The sequence below is a fragment of the Salvelinus alpinus genome, chromosome 7 (genome assembly GCF_045679555.1).
Source record: "Salvelinus alpinus chromosome 7, SLU_Salpinus.1, whole genome shotgun sequence".
NCBI lineage: Eukaryota > Metazoa > Chordata > Actinopteri > Salmoniformes > Salmonidae > Salvelinus > Salvelinus alpinus.
Window position 1 is genome coordinate 30,543,409 of NC_092092.1, and position 26,176 is coordinate 30,569,584.

General features: G+C 43.2%; 2 protein-coding genes across 3 annotated transcripts; both read left to right on the top strand.

The window, feature by feature from the left end:
* On the top strand, positions 1-2,672 carry adprm (ADP-ribose/CDP-alcohol diphosphatase, manganese-dependent). Its single transcript, XM_071409788.1, has 3 exons — positions 1-833; positions 1,147-1,269; positions 1,389-2,672. The coding sequence occupies exons 1-3, from the start codon at positions 257-259 to the stop codon at positions 1,676-1,678; spliced, it is 990 nt and encodes a 329-aa protein (XP_071265889.1). The 5' UTR covers positions 1-256; the 3' UTR covers positions 1,679-2,672.
* Positions 2,673-4,945: 2,273 nt separating this feature from the next.
* map2k4b (mitogen-activated protein kinase kinase 4b) lies at positions 4,946-26,117 on the top strand. Of its 2 annotated transcripts, XM_071409862.1 has the most exons (13): positions 4,946-5,308; positions 6,118-6,153; positions 6,774-6,806; positions 9,285-9,396; positions 10,131-10,305; positions 15,382-15,501; positions 18,878-18,997; positions 19,118-19,169; positions 19,284-19,411; positions 20,067-20,144; positions 20,692-20,840; positions 21,032-21,077; positions 22,373-26,117. In XM_071409862.1, the coding sequence occupies exons 1-13, from the start codon at positions 5,191-5,193 to the stop codon at positions 22,484-22,486; spliced, it is 1,281 nt and encodes a 426-aa protein (XP_071265963.1). In that variant the 5' UTR covers positions 4,946-5,190; the 3' UTR covers positions 22,487-26,117. The 2 variants fall into 2 exon arrangements, with proteins under 2 accessions (XP_071265963.1, XP_071265964.1); XM_071409863.1 differs by lacking the exon at positions 6,774-6,806 and having other exon boundaries at positions 4,987-5,308.
* The last annotated feature ends 59 nt before the right edge of the window (positions 26,118-26,176 follow it).

Here is a 26,176-nt window from a genome sequence, read left to right on the forward strand (position 1 = left end):
TGGCAGAATACTAGTGCAGTCGGATATGTAACAACTCTACCGGTGTTTTAGAAAAACTGTAACCTAACTGTATCAATTGACATTGAAACAATGTACAGTATCTAGTACAAGAGGACAACAGCCACAGAATATCCTGGCAACCTTCACTCCATTCTAGTAGGTAGAATAAACAAGCGTTCTGGCAGCGGTCAAAAATGTTAGAAGGTTAGCTAGCTTTCTCAAGTGGACTAAAAGTAGAAGTTTGATCGATAACATCATGACAACCGGAATGGAGAACTGCGCCAAACCACTGTTTACATTTGGAATAATCGCCGACATTCAATACGCCGACATAGATGATGGCTTCAATTTCAAACGCTCAAGGAAACGATACTACAGGAACAGTCTTCGCCTATTGCACAATGCACAGAAAAGGTGGACCGCGGATACTGTCAAACCCCGGTTCATCCTTCAGCTCGGTGACATTATCGATGGCTTCAACAAGAGGCATGACGCATCAGAGCGGGCCCTGGAAACGGTGATGAAAGAGTTTGACTCCTCTCCGGTTGAAGTCCACCACGTTTGGGGCAACCATGAGTTTTATAACTTTAGCAGAGACACCCTAATGCGGTCGGTTCTCAATAGTACTACAGATTCTGAAGCAGGAGGGGGGCATCTCAGCATCTGTGAAATCTATGCATATCATTTCAGTCCAGCCCCCAAATACCGATTTGTCGTTTTGGATGCCTATGATGTGAGCCTACTAGGGAGAGAGGAGTCCAGTCTGAAATACCAGCAGGCTATTGCTATTTTAAAAGCCCACAATGACAATGAAGATCTGAACCATCCCCCAGGTAGGTCTACTGTTAGTCAGGAGGTCTGGACCTTTAGCCTATAGCACAGGTAGTGCACTTGCCCTGTTAACTGCAGGGTAGCTAGTTTTAAACGCTGTTCCCCCACAAGTGCTACACTAACCTCATCACATCACTTATGAGCAGAATAGCCTACCACTAGTAACTACTATTTTATTGATAATGCACAATTCCATGTAGCTTGACTGTGGAGAACCTAATGCCACAGTAGGCCTAATGCTGAGAATAAGAGGTGTTTCACGTGAATCAAAGTATTTGACACTTGTTTAATAATGTCTTTCTCCATATGTTTTAGCACCTGTGGGGATGGAGCAAAGGTTTGTGAAGTTTAATGGAGGATTCAGTCAAGATCAGCTGGACTGGCTAGAAGGAGTTTTGTCGTTGGCAGACAACAAACTGGAGAGGGTCACCATTGTCAGTAAGTCAAGTCATGAGGCCTACATAACAAATGTCATAGCAGTCATCATGACATTTGAGATCACTAATGTGACTCAATAGACAAATTAACTAAATAATGTTGACTGTTTTCTTGTACAGGCCATCTCCCTATCCACCCCAGCTCTACAGGTCCTATCTGCCTAGCCTGGAACTACGATGCGCTGCTCTCCATACTCCAGGCCCATAAGAGTGTAGTCTGCTTCATGGCAGGACACGACCATGATGGAGGGTATCACAGAGATGACTCCGGAGTGCACTACCTCACACTGGAGGGGGTGATAGAGACCCCCCCGGGCAGTGATGCCTTTGGTACAGTCTATGTGTATGAAGACAGAATGTTTTTAAAGGGATATGGAAGGATGTCTGATAGAATACTGATGTATCCATGATAATGCCAAAGATTCTACGGCTATACGGAATCTGGGGAGGGACAATTCCTTGGGTCCTCATATACACTGAGTATACAGAACATTAAGGACACCTGCTCTTTCCATGACATAGATTGACCAAGTGAATCCAGGTAAAAGCTATGGTCCCTTATTGATGTCACTTGTTAAATTCACTTCAGTCAGTGTAGATGAAGGGGAGGGGAGGTTAAAGAAGGATTTTAGAAGGATTTTTAAGCCGTAAGACAATTGAGACATGGATTGTGTATGTGTGCCATTCAGAGGGTGAATGGGCAAGACAAAATATTTAAGTGCCTTTTAACGGGGTATGGTAGTAGGTGCCAGGTGCACTGGTTTGTGTCAAGAACTGCAACGCTGCTGGGTTTTTCACGCTCAACAGTTTCCCGTGTATCAAGAATGGTCCATTATCAAAAAGACATTCAACCAACTTGACACAACTGTGGGAAGCATTAGAGTCACCATGGGCCAGCATCCCTGTGGAACGCTTTAGACACCTTGTAGAGTCCATGCCCTGATGAATTGAGGCTGTTCTGAGAGGGTGGGGGGGTGTGTTACAAATCAATATTAGGAACGTGTTCCTGATGTTTGGTACACTCAGTGTGTGTGTATATATATATTTCATTTTCTGAGTTCAAATGGGCCAGTTATTAAAATAAAACGTTATACCAATATTGATTTAAGTGGAAGACAACAGGTACTGATAAAACATGTTGCACATTCCATCTGGCCTGAGATTGGGTGCCAAAAGAGTGGGAGAATGTCTCTTCATAACATATAAACACACTTTCTCTCATAATATGTTACCTCAATAAGTTGATATTGTAGCTCTAAATGATGTTATTGTGGTGATAGACCTATTGATAATTACCTATGTATAATGAATGCTTTGACAAGAGTAAATTGATTAATCTGTGTATTGCACTGTAAGGGGTTCATTATTTTACCTTCAATAAATTTCATTTGATTTCTAAATGTTCCTGTAATAGTCATGCAAATTAAGTTTATTGTCATTACTAAATATATGCCATTTGACGCATTTATCCAAAGCACATGGTTGCCATGGGTCTAAGAGTATAAGAAGCACCATTAGTTAAATCATGACGACACACATCACATTACATATTTGTAATGTGTATCAAGAATGGTCCACTATCCAAAAGATATTCAACCAACTTGGCACAACTGTGGATAGCATTAGAGTCAACATGGGCCAGCATCCCTGTGGAACGCTTTAGACACCTTGTAGAGTCCATGCCCTGATGAATTGAGGCTGTTCTGAGGGGGGGGGGGGTGTTACAAATCAATATTAGGAATGTGTGTATGTGTATATATATATAATTTTCCGAGTTAAAATGGGCCAGTGATTAAAATAAAACTTTATACCAATATTGACTGAAGTAGAAGACAACAGGAGACTCACGGCTGGAGGAGGCTCACGGCAGATCGCACTTTAAGAAATATATTTTCTTTATTCTACTATTTAAACCCTTTTCTACATTTCCTTTATTATTGTAACATATTCAGGAGGTAGCCCTGACCGGGGCTTGAACCCAGATCTAGCAAGTGTCAAGCCAACACCTTAACCGTTATTCCAAGAGGTCCAAACCTATTGATGAGGTCATTGGGTTTTGAATTAAAGGGAAAATCCACTCAAACTATCTTTAGATTTAAAAAATAATAATATTCCACTGTTGATACAGTCCCAAAATGTTCTGCATGTCAGCAGTCTCAAGATATTGGACTTTCAAGAAGCAAACTGACTGGTTGCATCACTATGGCAACTGCTCGGCCTCCGACCGCAAGGCACTACAGAGGGTAGTGCGTACGGCCCAGTACATCACTGGGGCCAAGCTTCCTGCCATCCAGGACCTCTATACCAGGTGGTGTCAGAGGAAGGCACTAAAAATTGTCAAAGACTCCAGCCACCCTAGTCATAAACTGTTCTCTCTGCTACCGCACAGCAAGCGGTACCAGAGCGCAAAGTCCAGGTCCAAAAGACTTATAAACAGCTTCTACCCCCAAGCCATAAGACTCCTGAACAGCTAATCAAATGACTACCCAGACTATTTGCATTGCCCAACCCCCACACTCTTTTACACTGCTGCTGCTCTTTGTTTATTATCTACGCATAGTCACTTTAAAACCTCTTTGGGCTAGGGGGCAGTATTTTGGCGACCGGATGAAAAGTGTGCCCAAAGAAAACTGCCTGTTACTCAGGCCCAGAAGCTAGGATATGCATATAATTGGTAGATTTGGATATGCTATTGTTATTTTACTGCTCCTCTTTAATTATTTGTTACTGGTTTTTTGGGTTTTTTTTTCTTCCTCATCTATTTTTTCCTTATTTTTTCTTAAAACTGCATTGTTGGTTAAGGGCTTGTAAGTAAGCATTTCACTGTTGTATTCAGCACATGTAACAAATAACATTTGATTACCGGCTACATCATTGTGATGATGCAAAAAGCTTGACTGCTGACATGTAAAACATTTGGGACTGTATTAGCCTCGGTCAGGGCTACCTTCTGAATTTGTTACAATAATAAAGGAAATTTATTTTTATTTTTTTAGCAAAAGACAGTTTTAGAGTGGATTTTCCCTTTAAGGTTGCTAGATTACCCTTCCTTCAGGAGAGCATATCCCCATGCTTCTCTACATATCAAGTTCCTCACGTATACATCCCACTTCTCACACCAATGTAGTGAATCTGGAGTATAGCCCTAGACTGGGACTCAAACCCGGGACATGTGACTGTCAATCCAACACCTTAACCATTACACCAAGAGGTCCAAACCTCTTGACAAGGTTGCTAGATGTTGTGTTAAGGTTGCTACACTATATTTTATCTTTCCACTGACCTGTCATACCTCACACCAGCCTCAGACAAACGCCCTGCCCATGGTAGATCATAGGAAACTGCGTTGAGCATTACTTACAAGGACAATATTCTGCTGGCCCTGGGCCAACCTTACAATTTCTCCATAACCCCCATTCAATAAATGATCATGTACATAGCCTTCCCTGTAGCCATATCAACTGGATTACTCAACTCAAAAATATGGGCTCTCGAGTGGCGCAGCGGTCTAAGGCACTGCATCTCAGTGCTACAGGCGTCACTACAGACACTCTGGTTCGAATTCAGGCTGCATCACAGCCGGTCATCTTGTAAAAAATAATTTGTTCTTAACTGACTTGCCTGGTTAAATAAAAAAAAGTGTATATATATAGTATTTGCAGTGCTGAAGCTGGGCGTTCAATTATACCAGCCCAATGGAAACCCCCGCCCCATCTGGCGTAGGCTAACTGTTACGCACTGTCTTCCGTGACTCAGGAGTGTCCATGGTGCAGAATCGGGTGCCATAGCACATTCATAGACGTGGCCGTCGTATGCTGTGCTGCGTTCGCTCAGCTGGCGCAGTGTCCCGTGTGGAGCGAGAGAGGGCGAAGTTTACTCTGCCTGCATTGCAGCCTGAGCGCTGCTGGAATCGAACACAACAATGGCGTCTCCCAGTTCCAACAGCAACTCAACAACCTCCAACAGCAACATCGCAGGATCCACCTCGCACCACCATCACCCGCAAACACAACACATGACCACCGTCAGCAACATGCAAGGTAAGAGCAGATGCCCTAAATGTCGATTTTCAACTTGATCAGAGTTATTTAGCTGCTGAAAAACATGACTTGGCTAGCCTAGCTACCATTGCCCCGAGAGGCTAAGCTACATAGAAGAGATGCAGCTAGCTAGCTATATGCTGCTAAATGTAGCGCCTCGGCCATTTGTTGCAACATTGTAATTTTCTGCGCGGTGTACTGTAACAATGTTACAACCACTGAAACGTGATCGCGCCATCTGGAAATTGTTACATTGTAACGTTAGTTACGGACGTTTCACTGCATTTGAGTTTCCATCAATCGATTTTAGTCGAGTTAGTTGCTGCATCCACCACTAAAGACAGGGCCTAGTACCAGATTGAGAAATTTATGTTTTCCCTTTCACCAAACGTATATAGGTAGGCTATGTACTACTGTTTTGTTAGCAAATTAATTTTACATGTAGATGATAACACATTTAATTATTTTCTGTTTCTATGTATATTTTACCTTGGAAATATTGAGACATAATTGGCATTGACATGTCAGTGCTATATTGTTTATTATAAACTGGGTGATTTGAGACCTGTACGCTGATTGGCTGACAGCCTTGGTATATCTGTGGTATATCCAGGCACTTGGTGCTAAATTGTGCATAAGAACAGCCATTAGCCGTGGTATATTGGCCATATACCACACCCCCTCGTGCCACTGTTGTGTAATGTTGCAATCTGTGATCAGTGTTTTAGTGCTATTAATCTAGGCCTACTTTGACAAATGTAATTGTAGATGTCTGTCGCAAATTTTCTGCTTTATTTTAAACATTTCAGAAATCAACACGTGCTGGAGGTGTCAAAACGAAACAGGTACTATAGATTTTTTAATAGGATTTCAGTAGAATATTACTAGGTTGCTGTTGATGCGATATTCTGTTCATCTTAGTGGAATATGATTTACCATTGTTTCAGTCCCCATTTCCCTTTTGATTTCCTCATTGAGTTCCCCATTCTGTATGTTTTCATTCACTGGTATGGGTTCTAGGTTAGAGATTTCCCACCATTCCATAGCTCCTGAAATAAACTAATTGTTGTAGCCTAATATGAGGCTCAATATCTTAGCCGGCCAAATATTTGTAGGGTAGCGTAAATACACAAATAACACGACCAGCTCTCACTTGCCATTGAAAGCTAGGGTTGCGCAGCAATGGTAGATTGACGACTTCCATCCAGATGACATAGATCTTCCTGTTGTTAACTCACTATCTATCCACCTGTAAAGCACACAGAATCAATGTATTCATCTTCAACTACATGTTGCGCCTATATTGCACTGTTGCGCAACAGCAACTGTTGCTAAATTTAACAGGCTAAATTCATAAGCACAGGGATAACCAGATTAACCAGAAACCTATTGGAAAACACTCCCATGTTTTACAGTAAAAGAGCGCAAAGCCAAAATGTAGTAAAATGTCTTTTCTTTACCTTAGGGTTTCAGATAAGCCTGTCTGGAGTGCCCCAAAGTAAGCATTAGCACTCTCTCATAGCACAACAACCCTCTCTCTCTCTGTGGGTGCATCCAATAGTCTGAAGTGTCTCCTTTCCTCCATCTGCACTGACTGGACAGTTGACAGTAAATATTTGTTGGGCATCAACCAAATCTCTTTCACCTAGGATGTGTTGTCAGAGCAGTGAAGGATAGGATACAAGGTAGGTGGGAGAGGAGACAAGGAGAGGAAGCCACTCTAGACTATTGAGATGCAGCCTGTGTGGTTCTCTGGTAGTGGGGCGGTCTGTCTACTGTTCTCTGTTGACTAATCTAATCCACGGTGGAGCGTTTTGTTTGGGTGAGGATTCATTTGCACCTGGGCATAATGGTTCATGGGACCACTAGTACTGCACCTCTGATTTGGGCCTGTAGGTCACTATACTCTGTATGTCAAAGAAGACCCCACGCTCCCATCTCATCTTCAGCATTATCATATAGTTGAGTACCTAACAGTGTTTTTTCTGTTATGTATAGGCTGATAAAAGACCATGATAGAAACATTTAGCACTCAAAGAGTTAACAGATACGGACTATGTTAGTATGGGATAGATTATATCTTGCTGTCTCGTTTGGACATCATATCATGTTTTGAGGGTGCTGGTGGGGTTCCTCTTTGACAAGTCTATTACTGTAGCTACTGCACAATTTAAACAAACTATGGAAATGTCTTAAATGGATTCCCAGTGCATGCTGGTTTGCAATGCAATCAATTCATGTTGGGTTAATTTTGTAGTGGTAATTCAGTAATGACACTGGGGTGTTGTCTGCATTTCCTGGCAAGTGGGAGCCCCTGCATTTGTGGGCACTTTGCTTGTGTTTATAATGCATCGTGCTTGTGTTCTGTCAATATCCGGCAAACCCAAGCCTGAAAGGTATGGGGAGGCTGTCTCTCTGAGCATGTGGCAATGACACTATAATTACACCAAAAGTATGTGGACACCTGCTCGTCGAACATCTCATTCCAAAATCATGGACATTAATATGGAGTTGGTCCCCCTTTTACTGCTATAATATGCCTCCACTCTTCTGGGAAAGCTTTCCACTAGATGTTGGAACATTGCTGCAGAGACTTGCTTCTAATCAGCCACGAACATTAGTAAGGTCCGGCACTGATGTTGGTTTGCAGTCGGCGCTCCAGTTCATCCCAAAGGTGTTGGATGGGGGTTGAGGTCAGGGCTCTGTGCAGGCCAGTCAAGTTCTTCCACACCGATCTCAACAAACCATTTCTGTATGGACCTTGCTTTGTGCACAGGGTCATTGTCATGCTGAAACAGGAAAGGGCCTTCCCCAAACTGTTTCCACAAAGATGGAAGCACAGAATCATCTTGAATGTCATTGTATGTTGTAGCGTTAAGATTTCTCTTCACTGGACCTAAGGTGCCTAGCCCGAACAATGAAAAATAGCCCCATACCATAATTCCTTCTCCACCAAACTTTACAGTTGGCAATATGCATTCGGGCAGGTACTGTTCTTCTGGCATCCGCCAAACCTAGATTAGTCCATCGGACTGCCAGATGGTGAAGAATGATTCATCACTCGAGGAGGCGTTTCCACTGCTCCAGTCCAATGGCGGCTAGCTTTACAACCCTCCAACCGATGCTTGGCATTGCGCATGGTAATCTTAAGCTTGTGTGCTGCTGCTCGGCCATGAGAACACATTTCCTGAAGCTCCAGATGAACAGTTATTGTGCTGACGTTGCTTCCAGAGGCAGTTTGGAACTCGTTAGTGAGTGTTGAAACCAAGGACAGACGAGTTTTACGTGCTACGCATGTCAGCACTCCGGGGTCCCGTCCTGTGAGCTTGTGTGGCCTACCACTTCGCGGCTGTGCCGTTGTTGCTCCTAGACGTTTCCACTTCACAATAACAGCACTTATGGCTGAACGGGGCAGCTCTAGCAGGGCAGAAATTTGACGAACTGACTTGTTGGAAGGCATCCTATTACTGCCACGTTGAAAGTTACTGAGCTCAGTATGTGCCATTCTACTGCCAATGTTTGTCTGTGGAGATCGCATGGCGGTTTGCTCTATTTTATACACCCGTCAGCAACAGGTGTGGTTGAAATAACAGAATCCACTAATTTGAAGGGGTGTCCACATGCTTTTGGCCATGCAGTGTATTATTTTCCAGTCTCCTGAAACATTACTGATACTTTCATTTGCTGAATTTCTCACTCAATTTACACTGAAACTAAACTTACTCAGGGACTTCTCCTGGTTAGCATGAATTAGTGGGGTTTACTTACTAGTTGTATTGAACGAGTTCTAACTGATCCCATCATATTTTTAAATCTATTTATTCCATGTTCATTCATCCTGTTCTCTTACAACCCCATATCATTTTTATTCCGTGTCCCATCTACCAGCGTATCATTACCTGCTCACACTTTTCCCTCGCCCTAACCAGCATGTGTTGTGTACGAACATGTCTGTTTCCTCCTGTCTCTCTGCCAGGTAAACGTAAAGCCCTGAAGCTGAACTTCGCCAACCCTCCAGTGAAGCCAGCTACCAGGTTGCCCCTCAATCCCTCACCTTCAACCGCCCCCTCCTTCCAGAACCCACACATGTAAGTACTGTGGAGACCGGGTTGAAAACACACCCATATCCTAGTGCTAATCTAATGGTCAGTAAGAGGGGTGTTACGAAAGGGTTTTTGAGCCCTGATAGTCCTGGGCCTAGTTTAGAACTTTCTGTAAGTTTAGTTCTATAACAGGCTATGTATTTCTGTTTGGTGATTATGTAGGCTTTATTGTTGTAGGGAAATATCATCTTCATACACATTGTAGGGTACTGTTTGTGTGCAGGTATAAACAGGGTTTAAAGCACTCTTATTCTCAGCCCTGAGAATACAGTTAAATGTCTGTGTAGGATGAGTCAGCATCTTATTTGTAATAGTAATATCTTATTTCTTGTGTTTAAAAAAAATAATTAGTTATACTTTTTGGATATTGAATACTGCACTGTTGGGTAGGGCTTGCAAGTGAAGCATTTCACTGTACTTGTGCCAAAACGTGATGATTGAATGCAATAGGAGTGAGGTGGAGGCATCCTCTAAATGTCTCCAAATAAGATTAGCAGCTCAGGGACTTGATACATTATTTATCACTTCCTCATGTATGTATAATGTATTCTCCCCTCTCTGCCCCAAACACACTCCTCTTCGTCTCTCTCTCTTCCTCTGTCTCGATTCCTATTTTACCCTTCCTCCCTCTGTTTTACCCCATCTTTGTCCTTCCCCACATTTTCCCCTTTTTTTATCCTCCTCTTCCTCCCTCCCTCTCTCCTCTCCCTCCCCTAAAGAGAGCGTATGAGGACACACAGTATCGAGTCGTCGGGGAAGCTGAAGATTTCTACAGAGAATGCCTGTGACTTCACGGCCGAGGACCTGAGGGACCTGGGGGAGATCGGCCGTGGGGCCTACGGCTCTGTCAACAAGATGCAGCACAAACCCAGCGGACAGATCATGGCCGTCAAGGTGACCACACCAGCTGCTCTCATCCTCACTGACTGAGCCATTTACAGGCTGAATACTAACATTGATATACTGTATTCTACCCACCTCGTGAATTGCTCTGTCATGTAAATAAATCATGGATGTGTGTGTGACAGTTTGGTGTAGATGTGCGCATCTCAAGGAGGATGCATAATGAATAGGGAAAGCTTATAAAATATTGTCTTGATTCTTGGTCAAATCAAATTTTATTTGTCACATGCGCGCCGAATACAACAGGTGTAGACGTTAGTGAAATGCTTATATACAAGCCCTTTACCAGTAATGCAGTTTTAAGAAAAATAAGTGTTAAGTAAAAAAATAACATTTCAAAGAGCAGCAGTAAAATAACCGTAGCGAGGCTATATATAGGGGGTACCGGTACAGAGTCAATGTGTGGGGGCACCGGTTAGCTGAGGTAATATGTACATGTAGGTAGAGGTAAGGTGACTATGCATAGATAATAAACAGAGAGTAGCAGCAGCGTAATAGAGGGGGCGGGGGGGAGCAATGCAAATAGTCTGGGTAGCCATTTGATTAGCTGTTCAGGAGTCTTATGGCTTGGGGTTAGAAGCTGTTAAGAAACCTTTTGGACCTAGACTTTGCGCTCCGGTACCGCTTGCCATGCGGTAGCAGAGAGATCAGTCTATGACTAGGGTGGCTGGAGTCTTTGACAATTTTTAGGGCCTTCCTCTGACACCGCCTGTTACAGAGGTCCTGGATGGCAGGAAGCTTGGCCCCAGTGATGTACTGGGCTGTTCGCACTACCCTCTGTAGTGCCTTGCGGTCGGAGGCAGAGCATTTGCCATGATGGTTGCAGTGATGCAACCAGTCAGGAAGCTCTCGATGCTGCAGCTGTAGAACTTTTTGAGGATCTCAGGACCCATGCCAAATCTTTTCAGTCTCCTGAGGGGGATAAGGCTTTGTCGTGCCCTCTTCACGACTGTCTTGGTGTGTTTGGACCATAATAGTTTGTTGGTGATGTTGATACCAAGGTACTTGAGGCTCTCAAACTGCTCCACTACAGCCCCGTCAATGAGAATGGGGGTGTTCTCTGTCCTCCTTTTCCTGTAGTCCACAATCATCTCTTTTGTCTTGATCACATTGTGGGAGAGGTTGTTGTCCTGGCACCACACGGTCAGTTCTCTAACCTCCTCCCTATAGGCTGTCTCAACGCTAGCGGTGATCAGGCCTACCACTGTTGTGTCGTCGGCAAACTTAATGATGGTGTTGTGCCTGGCCATGCAGTCATGGGTGAACAGGGAGTACAGGAGGGGACTGAGCACGCACCTCTGAGTAGCACCTGTGTTGAGGATCAGCGTGGCAGATGTTGTTACCTACCCTTACCACCTGGGGGTGTCCCGTCAGGAAGTCCAGGATCCAGTTGCAGAGGGAGGTGTTTAGTCCCAGGGTCTTTAGCCTAGTGATGAGCTTTGAGGGCACTATGGTGTTCAATGCTGAGCTGTAGTCAATGAATATCATTCTCACGTAGGTGTTCCTTTTGTTCAGGTGGGAAAGGGCTATGTGGAGTGCAATAGAGATTGCATCATCTGTGGATCTGTTGGGGCAGTATGCAAATTGTAGTGGGTCTAGGGTTTCTGGGATAATGGTATTGTGAGCCGTGACCAGCCTTTCAAAGCACTTCATGGCTATAGACGTGAGTACTACGGGTCTGTAGTCATTTAGGCAGGTTACCTTAGTCATCTTGAGCACAGGCACTATGGTGGTCTGCTTGAAACATGTTGGTATTAGAGAGGTTAAAAATGTCAGTGAAGATACTTGCCAGTTGGTCAGCGAATGCTCAGAGTACACGTCCTGGTAATCCGTCTATCCCTGCGACCTTGTGAATGTTGGCTTCGGAGAGCGTGATCACACAGTCGTCCGGAACAGCTGATGCTCTCATGAATGCTTCAGTGTTGCGTGCCTCGATGCGAGCATAGAAGCAATTTAGCTCATCTGGTAGGCTTGCCACTGGGCAGCTCGCGGCTGTGCTTCCTTTTGTAGTCTGTAATCGTTTGCAAGCCCTGCCACATCTGACGAGCGTCAGAGCCGGTGTAGTACGATTCAATCTTAGTCATGTATTGACGCTTTACCTGTTTGATGATCTGTCGGAGGGCATAGCGGGATTTCTTATAAGTGTCCGGGTTAGAGTCCCGCTCCTTGAAAGCGGCAGCTCTACCTTTTAGCTCAGTGCAGATGTTGCCTTTAATCCATGCCTTCTGGTTGGGGTATGTACAGTGGGGAGAACAAGTATTTGATACACTGCCGATTTTGCAGGTTTTCCTACTTACAAAGCATGTAGAGGTCTGTAATTTTTATCATAGGTACACTTCAACTATGAGAGACGGAATCTAAAACAAAAATCCAGAAAATCACATTGTATGATTTTTAAGTAATTAATTTGCATTTTATTGCATGACATAAGTATTTGATACATCAGAAAAGCAGAACTTAATATTTGGTACAGAAACCTTTGTTTGCAATTACAGAGATCATACGTTTCCTGTAGTTCTTGACTAGGTTTGCACACACTGCAGCAGGGATTTTGGCCCACTCCCCCCTACAGATCTTCTCCAGATCCTTCAGGTTTTGGGGCTGTCGCTGGGCAATACGGACTTTCAGCTCCCTCCAAAGATTTTCTATTGGGTTCAGGTCTGGAGACTGGCTAGGCCACTCCAGGACCTTGAGATGCTTCTTACGGAGCCACTCCTTAGTTGCCATGGCTGTGTGCTTCGTGTCGTTGTCATGCTGGAAGACCCAGCCACGACCCATCTTCAATGCTCTTACTGAGGGAAGGAGGTTGTTGGCCAAGATCTCGCGATACATGGCCCCATCCATCCTCCCCTCAATACGGTGCAGTCGTCCTGTCCCCTTTGCAGAAAAGCATCCCCAAAGAATGATGTTTCCACCTCCATGCTTCACGGTTGGGATGGTGTTCTTGGGGTTGTACTCATACTTCTTCTTCCTCCAAACACGGCGAGTGGAGTTAGACCAAAAAGCTCTATTTTTTGTCTCATCAGACCACATGACCTTCTCCCATTCCTCCTCTGGATCATCCAGATGGTCATTGGCAAACTTCAGACGGGCCTGGACATGCACTGGCTTAAGCAGGGGGACCTTGCGTGCGCTGCAGGATTTTAATCCATGACGGCGTAGTGTGTTACTAATGGTTTTCTTTGAGACTGTGGTCCCAGCTCTCTTCAGGTCATTGACCAGGTCCTGCCGTGTAGTTCTGGGCTGATCCCTCACCTTCCTCATGATCATTGATGCCCCACGAGGTGAAATCTTGCATGGAGCCCCAGACCGAGGGTGATTGACCGTCATCTTGAACTTCTTCCATTTTCTAATAATTGCGCCAACAGTTGTTTCCTTCTCACCAAGCTGCTTGCCTATTGTCCTGTAGCCCATCCCAGCCTTGTGCAGGTCTACAATTTTATCCCTGATGTCCTTACACAGCTCTCTGGTCTTGGCCATTGTGGAGAGGTTGGAATCTGTTTGATTGAGTGTGTGGACAGGTGTCTTTTATACAGGTAACGAGTTTAAACAGGTGCAGTTAATACAGGTAATGAGTGGAGAACAGGAGGGCTTCTTAAAGAAAAACTAACAGGTCTGTGAGAGCCGGAATTCTTACTGGTTGGTAGGTGATCAAATACTTATGTCATGCAATAAAATGCAAATTAATTATTTAAAAATCATACAATGTGATTTTCTGGATTTTTGTTTTAGATTCCGTCTCTCACAGTTGAAGTGTACCTATGATAAAAATGACAGACCTCTACATGCTTTGTAAGTAGGAAAACCTGCAAAATCGGCAGTGTATCAAATACTTGTTCTCCCCACTGTATGTACAGTCAATGTGGGGACGACGTCGTCGATGCACTTATTGGTAAAACCAGTGACTGATGTGGTGTACTCCTCAATTCCATCGGAAGAATCCCGGAACATATTGCAGTCTGTGCTAGCAAAACAGTCCTGTAGCTTAGCATCTGAGTCATCTGACCACTTCTTTATTGACTGAGTCACTGGCGCTTCCTGCTTTAGTTTTTGCTTGTAAGCGGGAATAAGGAGGATAGAATTATGTTCAGATTTGCCAAATGCGGGGCGAGGGAGAGCTTTGTACGCGTCTCTGTGTGTGGAGTAAATGTGGTCTAGAGTTTTTTTCCTCTGGTTGCACAATTACATTTCTCTGCATTAAAGTCCCCGGCCACAGCTCATTGAGTGCCAGCATCGGTTTGTGGTGGTAAATAGGCAGCTACGAAAACTATAGACGAAAACTCTCTTGGTAAATAGTGTGGTCTACAGCTTACTCTACTCAGATACTCTACCTCAGGCGAGACTTCCTTAATATTAGACTTTGTGCACCAGCTGTTGTTTACAAATATACACAGACCGCCACCCCTGTCTTACCGGAGGCAGCTGTTCTATCTTGCCGATGCAGCGCTAACCCCGCCAGCTGTATGTTATTCATGTCGTCGTTCAGCCACGACTCGGTGAAACATAAGATATTACAGTTTTTAATGTCCCGTTAGTCGGATATTCGTGGTCGTAGCTCGTCTATTTTGTTATCTAATGATTGTACGTTGGCTAATTGTACGGATGGTACAGGTAGATTACCACCTCACCGTCGGATCCTTACAAGTCACCCCGACCTACGTCCTCGTTATCTCTGTCTCTCTCATGCGAATGACAGGGATTTGTGCCTTGTCGGGTGTCTGAAGTAAATCGCGTCCGACGCGCTAAAGAGAAAATCTTCGTCCATTACGAGGTGAGTAATCGGTGTCCTGATATCCAGAAGCTCTTTTCGGTCATAAGAGACGGTGGCAGAAACATTATGTACAAAATAAAAAACACACACAATGGCACAATTGGTTAGGAGCCCATAAAACTGCAGCCATCTCCTCCGGAACCATTCTATGTTAGACCTAGTAATACAACAATGTTTTGACCATAATGGTCTTTATCAGGTGATGACTAGTACGTCCTATGAACTGACCTCTAAGCTGTTGATAGTTTCCCCTATTTCTGCTGAACATGTTTGGTTGTTGTCACTGTCCCCCTCAGAGGATCCGCTCCACGGTGGATGAGAAGGAACAGAAGCAGCTGCTGATGGATCTAGACGTGGTGATGAGGAGTAGTGACTGTCTCTATATCGTCCAGTTTTACGGAGCTCTCTTCAGAGAGGTGAGACTGTTATATTATACAAAAGTATGTGGACACTCTGCTGTTATAATAGCCTCCACTCTTCTGGGAAGGCTTTCCACTAGATGTTGAGGTCAGGGCTCTGTGCAGGCCAGTCAAGTTCTTCCACACCGATCTCGACAAACCATTTCTGTATAGACCTCACTTTGTGCATGGGGGCATTGTCATGCTAAAACAGGAAAAGGCCTTCCCCAAACTGTTGCCAAAGTTGGAAGCACAGAATCATCTAGAATGTCACTGTATGCTGTAGCATTAAGATTTCCCTTCACTAGAACTAAGGGGGGTAGCTCGAACCATGGAAATCAGCACCAGACCATTATTCCCCCCACCAAACTTTACACTTGGCACTATGCATTGGGGCAGGTAGCATCCTCCTGGCTTACGCCAAACCCAGATTCGTCGGACTGCCAGATGGTGAAGTGTCATTCATCACTCCAGAGAACGCCTTTCCACTGCTCCAGAGTCCAATGGCGGAGTCCAACCACTCCAGCCGACGCTTGGCATTGCGCATGATCTTAGAATTTGGATGGCTGTTCGGAATGGAAACCCATTTCATGAAGCTCCCGACGAACAGTTCTTGTTCTGACATTGCTTCCAGAGGCAGTTTGGAACTCGGTAGTGAGCGGTGCAACCGAGGACAAGTTTTACTCGCTACACGCTTCAGCACTCGTTAGTGACTGCCTCTATATTGCCCAGTTTTACGGAACTCTCTTCCGTTATATTATATACGGTGCATTCGGGAAAGTATTCAGACCCCTTCCACATTTTGTTACGTTATAGCCTTTAACAAAAATGTATTTTACCCCCTTTTTCTTCCCATTTTCTGTCTAGTCTCATCACTGGTACTCCCCAACGGGCTCGGGAGGCGAAGGTCGACTCATGCGTCCTCTGAAACATGACCCGCCAAACCGCGCTTTTTAACACCCGCCCTCTTAACCTGGAAGCCAGCCACACAAGGACACGCTACAAGGAGTCTCTAGAGCGCGGTTCTGATACAGCACGGGATCGAACCGCTGTGCCACTCGGGAGGCCCTGTTACAGCCTTATTCTTATTTTTTTTATTCCCTCATCAATCTACAGACAATACCTCATAATGACAAAGCGAAAACAGATTTTGACATTTTTGCAAATTTAAAATAAAAAACGGATACCTTATTTACATAAGTATTCAGACCCTTTGCTCTGAGACTTGAAATTGAGCTCAGGTACATCCTGTTTCCATTGATCATCCTTGAGCTGTCCACCTGTGGTAAATTCAATTGATTGGACGTGATTTGGAAAGGCACACACCTGTTTATATAAGGTCCCACAGTTGACAGTCCATGTCAGAGCAAAAACCAAACCATGAAGTCGAAGGAATTGTCTGTAGAGCTCTGAGACAGGATTGTGTCCAGGCACAGATCTGGGGAAGGGTACCAAAAAAGTTCCCCAAAAACACAGTGGCCTCCGTCATTCTTAAATGGAAGAAGTTTGGAACCACCAAGACTCTTCCTAGTGCTGGCCGCCTGGCCAAACTGAGCAATCGGGGGAGAAGGGCCTTGGTCAGGGAGGTGACCTAAGAACCCAATGGTCACTCTCACAGAGCTCCAGAGTTCCTGTGTGGAGATGGGAGAACCTTCCAGAAGGACAAACATCTCTGCAGCACTCCACCAATCAGGCCTTTATGGTAGTGGCCAGACGGAAGCCACTCCTCAGTAAAAGGCACATGACAGCCCGCTTGGAGTTTGCCAAAAGGCACCTAAAGGACTCTGACCATGAGAAACTAGAGTATCTGGTCTGATGAAACCAAGATTGAACTCTTTGGCCTGAATGCCAATTGTCACGTCTGGAGGAAACCTGGCACCATCCCTACGGTGAAGCATGGTGGTGGCAGCATCATGCTGTGGGGATGTTTTTCAGGGACTGGGAGACTAGTCAGGATTGAGGGAAAGATGAACAGAGCAAAGTACAGAGAGAACCTTGATGAAAACCTGGTCCAGAGCACTCAGGACCTCAGACTGGGGCCAAGGTTCACCTTCCAACAGAACAATGACCTTAGGCACACAGCCAAGACAACACAGGAGTGGCTTTGGGACAAGTCTCTGAATGTCCTTGAGTGGCCCAGCCAGAGCCCGGACTTGAACCTGATCGAACATAGGTGTCAGGCGATGCTCCTCATCCAACCTGACAGAGCTTGAGAGGATCTGCAGAGAAGAATGGGAGAAACTCCCCAAATACAGATGTGCTAAGTGTGTAGCGTCATACCCAAGATGACTCACGGCTGTAATCGCTGCCAAAGGTGCTTCAACAAAATACTGAGTGAAGGGTCTGAATACTTATGTAAATGTGATGTTTCAGTTTTTTATTTTCAATACATTTGCAAAAAAATTCAAAAAACCTGTTTTAGCTTTGTCATTATGAAGTATTGTGTAGATTAATGAGGGGGGGAACTATTTCATCCATTTTAGAATGAGGCTGTAACGTAACAAAATGTGTAAAAAGTCAAGGGGCCTGAATACTTTTTGAATCCACTGTATTAGGAGTAGTGACTGTCTCTATCGTACAGTTGTACGGAGCTCTTAAGGATCCGCCCCTTTTTTTAAATTTTCGCCTAAAATGACGTATCCAAATCTAACTGCCTGTAGCTCAGGCCCTGAAGCAAGGATATGCATATTCTTGGTACCATTTGAAAGGAAACACTTTGAAGTTTGTGGAATTGTGAAAGGAATGTAGGAGAATATAACACAATAGATCTGGTAAAAGATAATACAAAGAAGAAAAAAAACATTATTTTGTATATTTTTTTTGTACCATCATCTTTGAAATGCAAGAGCGAGGCCATAATATATTATTCCAGCCCAGTTGCAATTTAGATTTTGGACACCAAATGGCAGCAGTGAATGTGCAACGTTTTAGACTGATCCAATAAACCATTGCATTTCTGTTCAAAATGTTATATCAAGACTGCCCAAATGTGCCTAATTTGTTTATTAATAACGTTTCATGTTCAAAATTGTGCACGCTCATCAAACAATAGCATGGTATTATTTCACTGTAATAGCTACTGTAAATTGGACAGTGCAGTTTGATTAACAAGAATTTAAGCTTTCTGCCAATATCAGATATGTCTATGTCCTGGGAAATGTTCTTGTTACTTACAACCTCATGCTAATCGCATTAGCCTACGTTAGCTCAACCGTCTCGTGGACGGGACACCGATCCTGAAGAATATTTATAAGAGCAGTTAGAATATCTAATTAGAGAGGTTCTGTTCTGGGGCAGAAGTAATTATCAAATGTTGGGTTGGGGCTGGAAACATTGTTTTGTTTCAATTATATTTGTTGACTTGTGGTCAATAATGAAATCTCTTTCTTTTTAGGGCGACTGTTGGATATGTATGGAACTAATGTCTACCTCATTCGACAAATTCTACAAATATGTATATTGTTCGTTAGATGACGTCATTCCAGAGGAAATATTAGGCAAAATCACATTAGCAGTGAGTTACATTTTTTTATTTACTGTGAAATATAATCTGTTTATAACATATTTATATGAATGGAGTTGTTGGTCACAGATACAGTAGATTGTAACAAAATGTTTACGTTTCTTTTTACAGACCGTTAAAGCACTGAACCACTTAAAAGAAAACTTGAAAATAATTCACAGAGGTAAGTCTTGGTTGTCAGATACATCTTTTGCAGTTTGGCCATATGTGTACAAATTATTCTCACCGCTATGTTTGGTGCATGAACTCTAAACCCTTTGTTTGTGTGCTCTCCCAGACATCAAACCTTCCAACATTCTCATGGATCGTAATGGCAACATCAAGTTGTGTGACTTTGGCATCAGCGGTCAGCTGGTGGACTCAATAGCCAAGACCAGAGACGCAGGCTGCAGACCCTACATGGCTGTAAGTCTGGTTGAGACGGGAGTCATGTAAAAATCATTCCAGTGTGAAATGGTTCCCAATCGTTCTGATTGTGTTGTGATTGTAACGTCATGCTGTAAAACTTCTCCCAGTGTGAAAATGTTCCCTGTTCAATAATTGCACCCGCAGCTCTTTATGTGGATGGCTGAGCAACATGTTTCTCACACCCTTTCTCGACCTCGAAAAACTGTTCTGTGGGCACGCATATTTGCTTAACACATCTGCCAATCAATGGTTGCCAGGAGTATTGACACTGACCAATCATTTTTGCAATTACAAAGACTTTGGCGCTACGGGAGGGTGTGAGAAACATCCGCACAAGCTCAGCCATCCACATAAAGAGACGCACGTGCAATTATTGAACTGGGAACATTTTCCCGCTGGGAGAAAGTTTACAACATGACGTTACAATCACAACACAATCAGAATGATTGGGAACTATTTCACGCTGGCAAGATTTTTACATGACAACGGGCACTGCTTTCTTTATACTGTTGGAACAAATACTAAGTAGTTAGACGCATGGGTAACTTGAATTTTTGTGCAAATCTCACTGCAATGTTAGCTAGGATTCCTGGATTGTCCAGTATATCGTATATAAGTGTAATGTTGGTTGAGTTGTGTTTTTGGCCTCCAGCCGGAGAGGATAGACCCCAGTGCTTCCAGACAAGGCTACGACGTCCGATCAGACGTGTGGAGTTTGGGGATAACCCTGGTAATTATCTCATTCAGATGATTCATACATTGATTTGATGCTGACCAATGGGACAGGAGAAAAATGGCTTTACTATATTGCCAAACATATGTTATAGCCTAGCTGCACTGTTGAGTTTTATTGATAACAATCTATTAAAGCTGCAATAAGTAACTTTTTGGGTGACCTGACCAAATTCACATAGAAATGTGAGTTATAGATCTTTCATTCCCATTGAAAGCAAGTCTGAGAAGCAGTAGATCTGTTCTATGTTCACTATTTTGATGCTTCCCGTTCTTGAGTTTCGTTTTTGTGTCTTTTACTTTCAGTTTTGTACATCAGCTACGATTAGGGAATAGATATCTCACAGCTGTTTAGGTGGTACAATGATTCTCTACACTAGCTTGTTTTTGTCACATAAACGGAAACTGTTAGAATTTTTGTAACAAGGAAATTGCATAGCTATTTCTGCATAGTGCATTTAACTAATTCTAAACCCTTGGTGGTGGTAGCCAATGAGTAATAACATTGTTCTTTGTCTAATGCCCGTCTCTGTGTGTGTCTTCAGTATGAGCTGGCCACCGGCAGGTTCCCCTACCCCAAGTGGAATAGTGTGTTTGATCAGCTGACCCAGGTGGTGAAGGGCGAGCCGCCCCAGCTCTGCAACTCTGAAGACAGGCAGTTCTCCCCCAAGTTCATCAACTTTGTCAACTTATGGTGAGCATCACCTCTGGTGAAAGCAATCTACCAGTGGATATGCTATTGCACAATGACTGTCACCTAGAGGCGTTTTCATTTATGCCCTCTACTGGTAGAATGGTGAAAAGGCAACAGTGCTGTTTATCCAACAGCAGTATATTGCTGTTTGTTGTATTGATAATTGCTTCTTCCCTCCCATTTTTCTACAGCCTTACAAAGGATGAGTCAAAACGGCCAAAGTACAAGGAGCTCCTGGTAAGTTTGTCTTTCTATGGTAGGACTTGGGATGTTATATGCCTGTGGATTTCACTGTGTATTGTCTGCTATGTGGGCAACTGTAAAGCTTGAGCTATACTGAACAAAAATATCAACGCAACATGCACTAATGTCAAAGATTTTACTGAGTTAGTTCATATAAGGAAATCAGTACATTTTAAAGTCATTAGGCCCTAATCTATGGATTTCACATGACTGGGAATACAGATATGCATCTGTTTGTCACAGATACCTTTAAAAATAAAAGTAGGGGTGTGGATCAGAAAACCAGTAAGTAACTGGTGTGACCATTTGCCTCATGCAGCATCACACATCTCCTTCACATAGAGTTGTTGGCTGTTGATTGTGGCCTGTGGAATATTGTCCAACTCCGAACTGCAGTCAGGTTAAGACCCTGGTGAGGACGACGAGCACGCAGATAAGCATCCCTGAGACAGTTTGTGCAGAAATCCTTCGGTTGTGCAAACCCACAGTTTCATCAGATGTCCGGGTAGCTTGTCTCAGACAATCCAGCAGGTGAAGAAGCCAGATGTGGAGGTCCTGGGCTGGCGTGGTTACACGTGGTCTGCGGTTGTGAGGCCAGTTGGACATACTACCAAATTCTCTAAAATTACATTGGAGGTGGCTTATGGTAGAGAAATCAACATTCAATTCTCTGGCAACAGCTCTGGTGGATATTCCTGCAGTCAGCATGCCATTTGCATGCTCCCTCAACTTGAGACATGTGTCATTGTATTGTGTGACAAAACTGCGCATTCTAGTGGCCTTTTATTGTCCCCAGCATAAGGTGCACCTGTGTAATGATCATGCTGTTTAATCAGCTTCTTGATATGCCACACCTGTCTTGGCAAAGGAGAAATGCTCACTAACAGGGATGTAAACAAATTTGGGCACAAAATTTGGGAGAAATAAGCTTTTTCTGCGTATGGAAAATTTCTGCGATCTTTTATTTCAGAAATGATCAGAAGCGGTCTGCGCTCTTTTAAGGTCCTTACTACTGAAAAGTGTCTGTTCAAGGTGCGTAGGAGTCAAAATAAGAATAGTGGAAGAAATGGACCCGCACACTGTCAAAAAAAGGAATAGATCCAAAACGGAGGCTTGAATGCAAAATAAATCTTTTTTTTTTGCGTATGGAACTTTCTGGAATCTTTTATTTCAGCTTATGAAACATGGGACCAACACTTTACATCTTGCGATTTAATATTTTTGTTCAGTGTAGTTTCTCAGTGACCATATTGAACTTGTGACTGAGGTCATATGTTTGTCTCCTCCAGAAACACCCGTTCATCCTGATGTACGAGGAGAGGTGTGTGGACGTGGCCAGCTACGTGTGTCGCATCCTGGACCAGATCCCTGCCTCCCCCATCTCACCCATGTACCTGGACTGACGGGGGGACACGTCACACCGCAACACACATGCCGGGGGGAAACAGTACACCGCATGACATCTTAGCCCTCCGATACAGAGTTACTATAGTATCATCTGTTTGTTTCCGTGTTCCAAAGAACACGAGAACAATTCCATATAAAAAATGTATCGCCCTGTGCAATACGATAATACACACACACTCATGCTTGTTCAATGTCAATTAAAATATCTAGATTATCCTCCCAGCTTCAGACAGCTAAACTAGACATTCAGTTGGCTCAACATATGTACAACGTTCATCTTTTTTTATGTGCTAGAAAAAAGGGTTAGAGTACATATACTGTATACATACAGTATGTGTGTGTGTGTGTATGTATATATATATATATAGTACCAGTCAAAAGTTTGGACACGCCTACTCATTCCAAGGGTTTTCTTTATTTTAACTATTTTCTACATGGTAGAGTAATAGGGAAGACATCAAAACTATGAAATAACACTTATTCATGGAATCATGTAGTAACCAAAAAATGTGTTAAACAATAAAATTTATTTTATTTGAGATTCTTCAAAGTAGCCACCCTTTGACCTTGATGACAGCTTTGCACACTCTTGGCATTCTCTCAACCAGCTTCATGAGGTAGTCACCTGGAATGTATTTTAATTAACAGGTGAGCCTTGTTAAAAGTTATTTTGTGGAATTCGTTTCCTTCTTAATGTGTTTAAGCCAATCAGTTGTGTTGTGACAAGTTAGGGGGGGTATACAGAAGGTAGCCCTATTTGGTAAAAGAGCAAGTCCATATTATGGCAAGAACATCTCAAATAAGCAAAGAGAAACAGCACTCCATCATTACTTTAAGACATGAAGGTCAGTTGATCCAGAAAATTAAGAACTTTGAAAGTTTCTTCAAGTGCAGTTGAAAAAAACATCAAGCGATATGATGATACTGGCTCTCATGAGGACCATCACAGGAATGTAAGACCCAGAGCTACCTCTGCAGAGGATAAGTTTATTAGAGTTACCAGCCCCAGAAATTGCAGCCCAAATAAATGCTTCACAGAGTTCAAGTAACAGACGCATCTCAACATCAACTGTTCAGAGGAGACTGTGAATCAATCAGACCTTCATGGTCGAATTGCTGCAAGGAAACCACTACTAAAGGACACCAATAAGAAGAAGACTTGCTTGGACCAAGAAACAGCAATGGACATTTAGACTGGTGGAAATCTGTCCTTTGGTCAGTGAAATTATTGATTTTTGGTTCCAACCGCCGTGTCTTTGTGAGATGCGGTGTGGGTGAACGGATGATCTCTGCATGTGTGGTTCCTACCGTGAAGCATGGAGGAAGAGGTGTGATGATGTGGGGGTGCTTTTCTGGTGACTGTCAGTGAGTTATTTAGAATTCAAGACGTACTTAACCAGCATGACTACCACAGAATTCTGAAGCTATACACCATCCCATCTGGTTTGCGCTTAGTGGGACTATCATTTGTTTTTCAACAGGACCCAACACACCTCCAGGCTGTGTAAGGGCTATTTGACCAAGAAGGAGAGTGATGGAGTGCTGCATCAGATGACCTGGCCTCCACAATCACCCGACCTCAACCCAATTGAGATGGTTTGGGATGAGTTGGACCACAGAGTGAAGGAAAAGCAGCCAACAAGTGCTCAGCATCTGTGGGAACTCCTTCAAGACTGTTGGAAAAGCATTCCAGATGAAGCTGGTTGAGAGAATACCAAGAGTGTGCAAAGCTATCAAGGCAAAGGGTGGCTATTTGAAGAATCTAAAATGTTTTGATTTGTTTGACACTTTTTGGGTTACTACATGATTCTATATGTGTTATTTCATAGTATTTGAGGTCTTCTATTATTCTACAATGTAGAAAATAGTAAAAATAAAGAAAAACCCTTGAATGAGTAGGTATGTCTCTACTTTTACTGGTAATATATATTTACGCACACACACATACTTGAAAATCGATGTAAACGAATACAGAAGTTACCAAATAAACATGTTGGAAAGTGATGCTCATGACATGAACAAAATAGTATTATATTTGGATTGTATGTGATGGACTGTTTGTGTGCTCACTTCTATGTCGTCAGAAAATGTACAGATGTATGCAGACAGACTTGTCTAAGTGAGACGCACGTATCACACGGTATGTTATGGGCACCTACACTCATTGTAAATGAATGGGTCTGATGCAAAAGTTTGAAACACAAATCGATGGTGTTAATGTGGCTTTATTTTCTTAATATGCAATTTACAGTATGACTGTTCTGTCATCGCATAATTAACGTTAAAAAAAACGAAATGTTGTTCACTCTCTGCAAAATGTAAAAATTACAGTAGGATTGTAAGACTCTTGTCCACAATTGTATATCTGTATGTACATCTCAAAACAGTCTGCTATTATACACCAGTTCTGTTCAGTAGTTAGTAGTGCGGACGCACACGGCAAAGTTTGCTGGAGCAGTTACATAGTTCTCAACCTGCTACACGTTGCTAAATGGATGAATTTACAGCCAGTCGCGATGGTCTGATCTGCATGGTCACTAGCTGTTTAACCTACCACTTTGCAAGGCATCACAAGTTGAACATGCCAGATATACATTGATTGCTTGACCAGGCCTGTGCTGCATCGGTCTGTGGATAAGAGATCCTAACTCCCACGTTATACTATAGCACTGTACAATCCATCTGCCCATCCCTCCTGATCACAGAGCTGTAAGATCAGCCAATAGTAGATCAGTCAGCATGTTCTTCAGTGGCTCGGATTGCTCGGAATAATAGTCGAGCCTCGCTCCAGATGGAACGTTCTGTTTCCCTCACCAACCCTTAGGCATCACGTAGGGCGCACCTCAACAGTGTACTCTTTATATTTGCTCAGAAAGCCACGTTCAGTGTGTAGTAATGTAACGAAGCAAAACAAACACACAATGGCGTTAGTTAGCTAGTGAACCTGTCGTGTGTTCAGCATCGGCAGGGCGTTCAGCATGGCAGCCATGTTAAATGACGACCAACCTGGGTTGTGCTTCACCAAGGATGGTCAATGTGTTTGCCAGATAACTTCGATAAACTTTCAGATGTAACTCCCAGGTCACTGTATGTGATATCTTTAAGAACTAGAACACTCAAGTTGTTCCTGAATGTTTAGTAAAGGTAGCTGGCTATCTCATTGGTTGTGCTTCATGAAATGCCCCCTTGGAAATATGTCAGGGGTCAGTACAGAAATGTTGCTTACATATGCAGCTGATCCAGGAGCATGGAACGTTACAGAACATTCAGATAGAAAAGTACTACATAGACCTGACCTGATTCCCTGTTATGTGGCGTATGGGATCGAGTCGGCTTTATTCATTCCATTTCTCTCTGCATTGTTCCAAATGTTTCATCCCTCTGGAAAAGCATATGCTCTTTTCAACTAAAGGGTGGGTGAGAAGATTTTATTGATGGTCCACCCATGTGTTCTGTGGATGTAGAACACTTATGGTTACTTGGTGAATATATTATGGAGGAGTACATGTATAAATTGCAATGTATTAGAATGTTGATATTAGATTATAAGATGATAAATGGCAATGAGTATTATATTGTATCTTTATCAAGGGTATAAAAAATAAAGTTCACAATGAGGAAATACAACTGCTGTATTGTGAACCTGGGCGATCTGTCTGTCATCATAGACAAAGGTACAACATAGA

Excerpts from the sequence above, each read along its gene's own strand:
- map2k4b (XM_071409862.1), top strand. The coding sequence starts at position 5,191 with ATGGCGTCTCCCAGTTCCAACAGCAACTCAACAACCTCCAACAGCAAC. Across the intron at positions 6,807-9,284 it reads CCTGTCTGGAGTGCCCCAAA|GTAAACGTAAAGCCCTGAAG; the intron begins GTAAGCATTAGC and ends TCTCTCTGCCAG. Across the intron at positions 19,412-20,066 it reads GCTGCAGACCCTACATGGCT|CCGGAGAGGATAGACCCCAG; the intron begins GTAAGTCTGGTT and ends TTTGGCCTCCAG.
- adprm (XM_071409788.1), top strand. The coding sequence starts at position 257 with ATGACAACCGGAATGGAGAACTGCGCCAAACCACTGTTTACATTTGGA. Across the intron at positions 834-1,146 it reads AGATCTGAACCATCCCCCAG|CACCTGTGGGGATGGAGCAA; the intron begins GTAGGTCTACTG and ends CATATGTTTTAG. Across the intron at positions 1,270-1,388 it reads GGAGAGGGTCACCATTGTCA|GCCATCTCCCTATCCACCCC; the intron begins GTAAGTCAAGTC and ends TTTCTTGTACAG.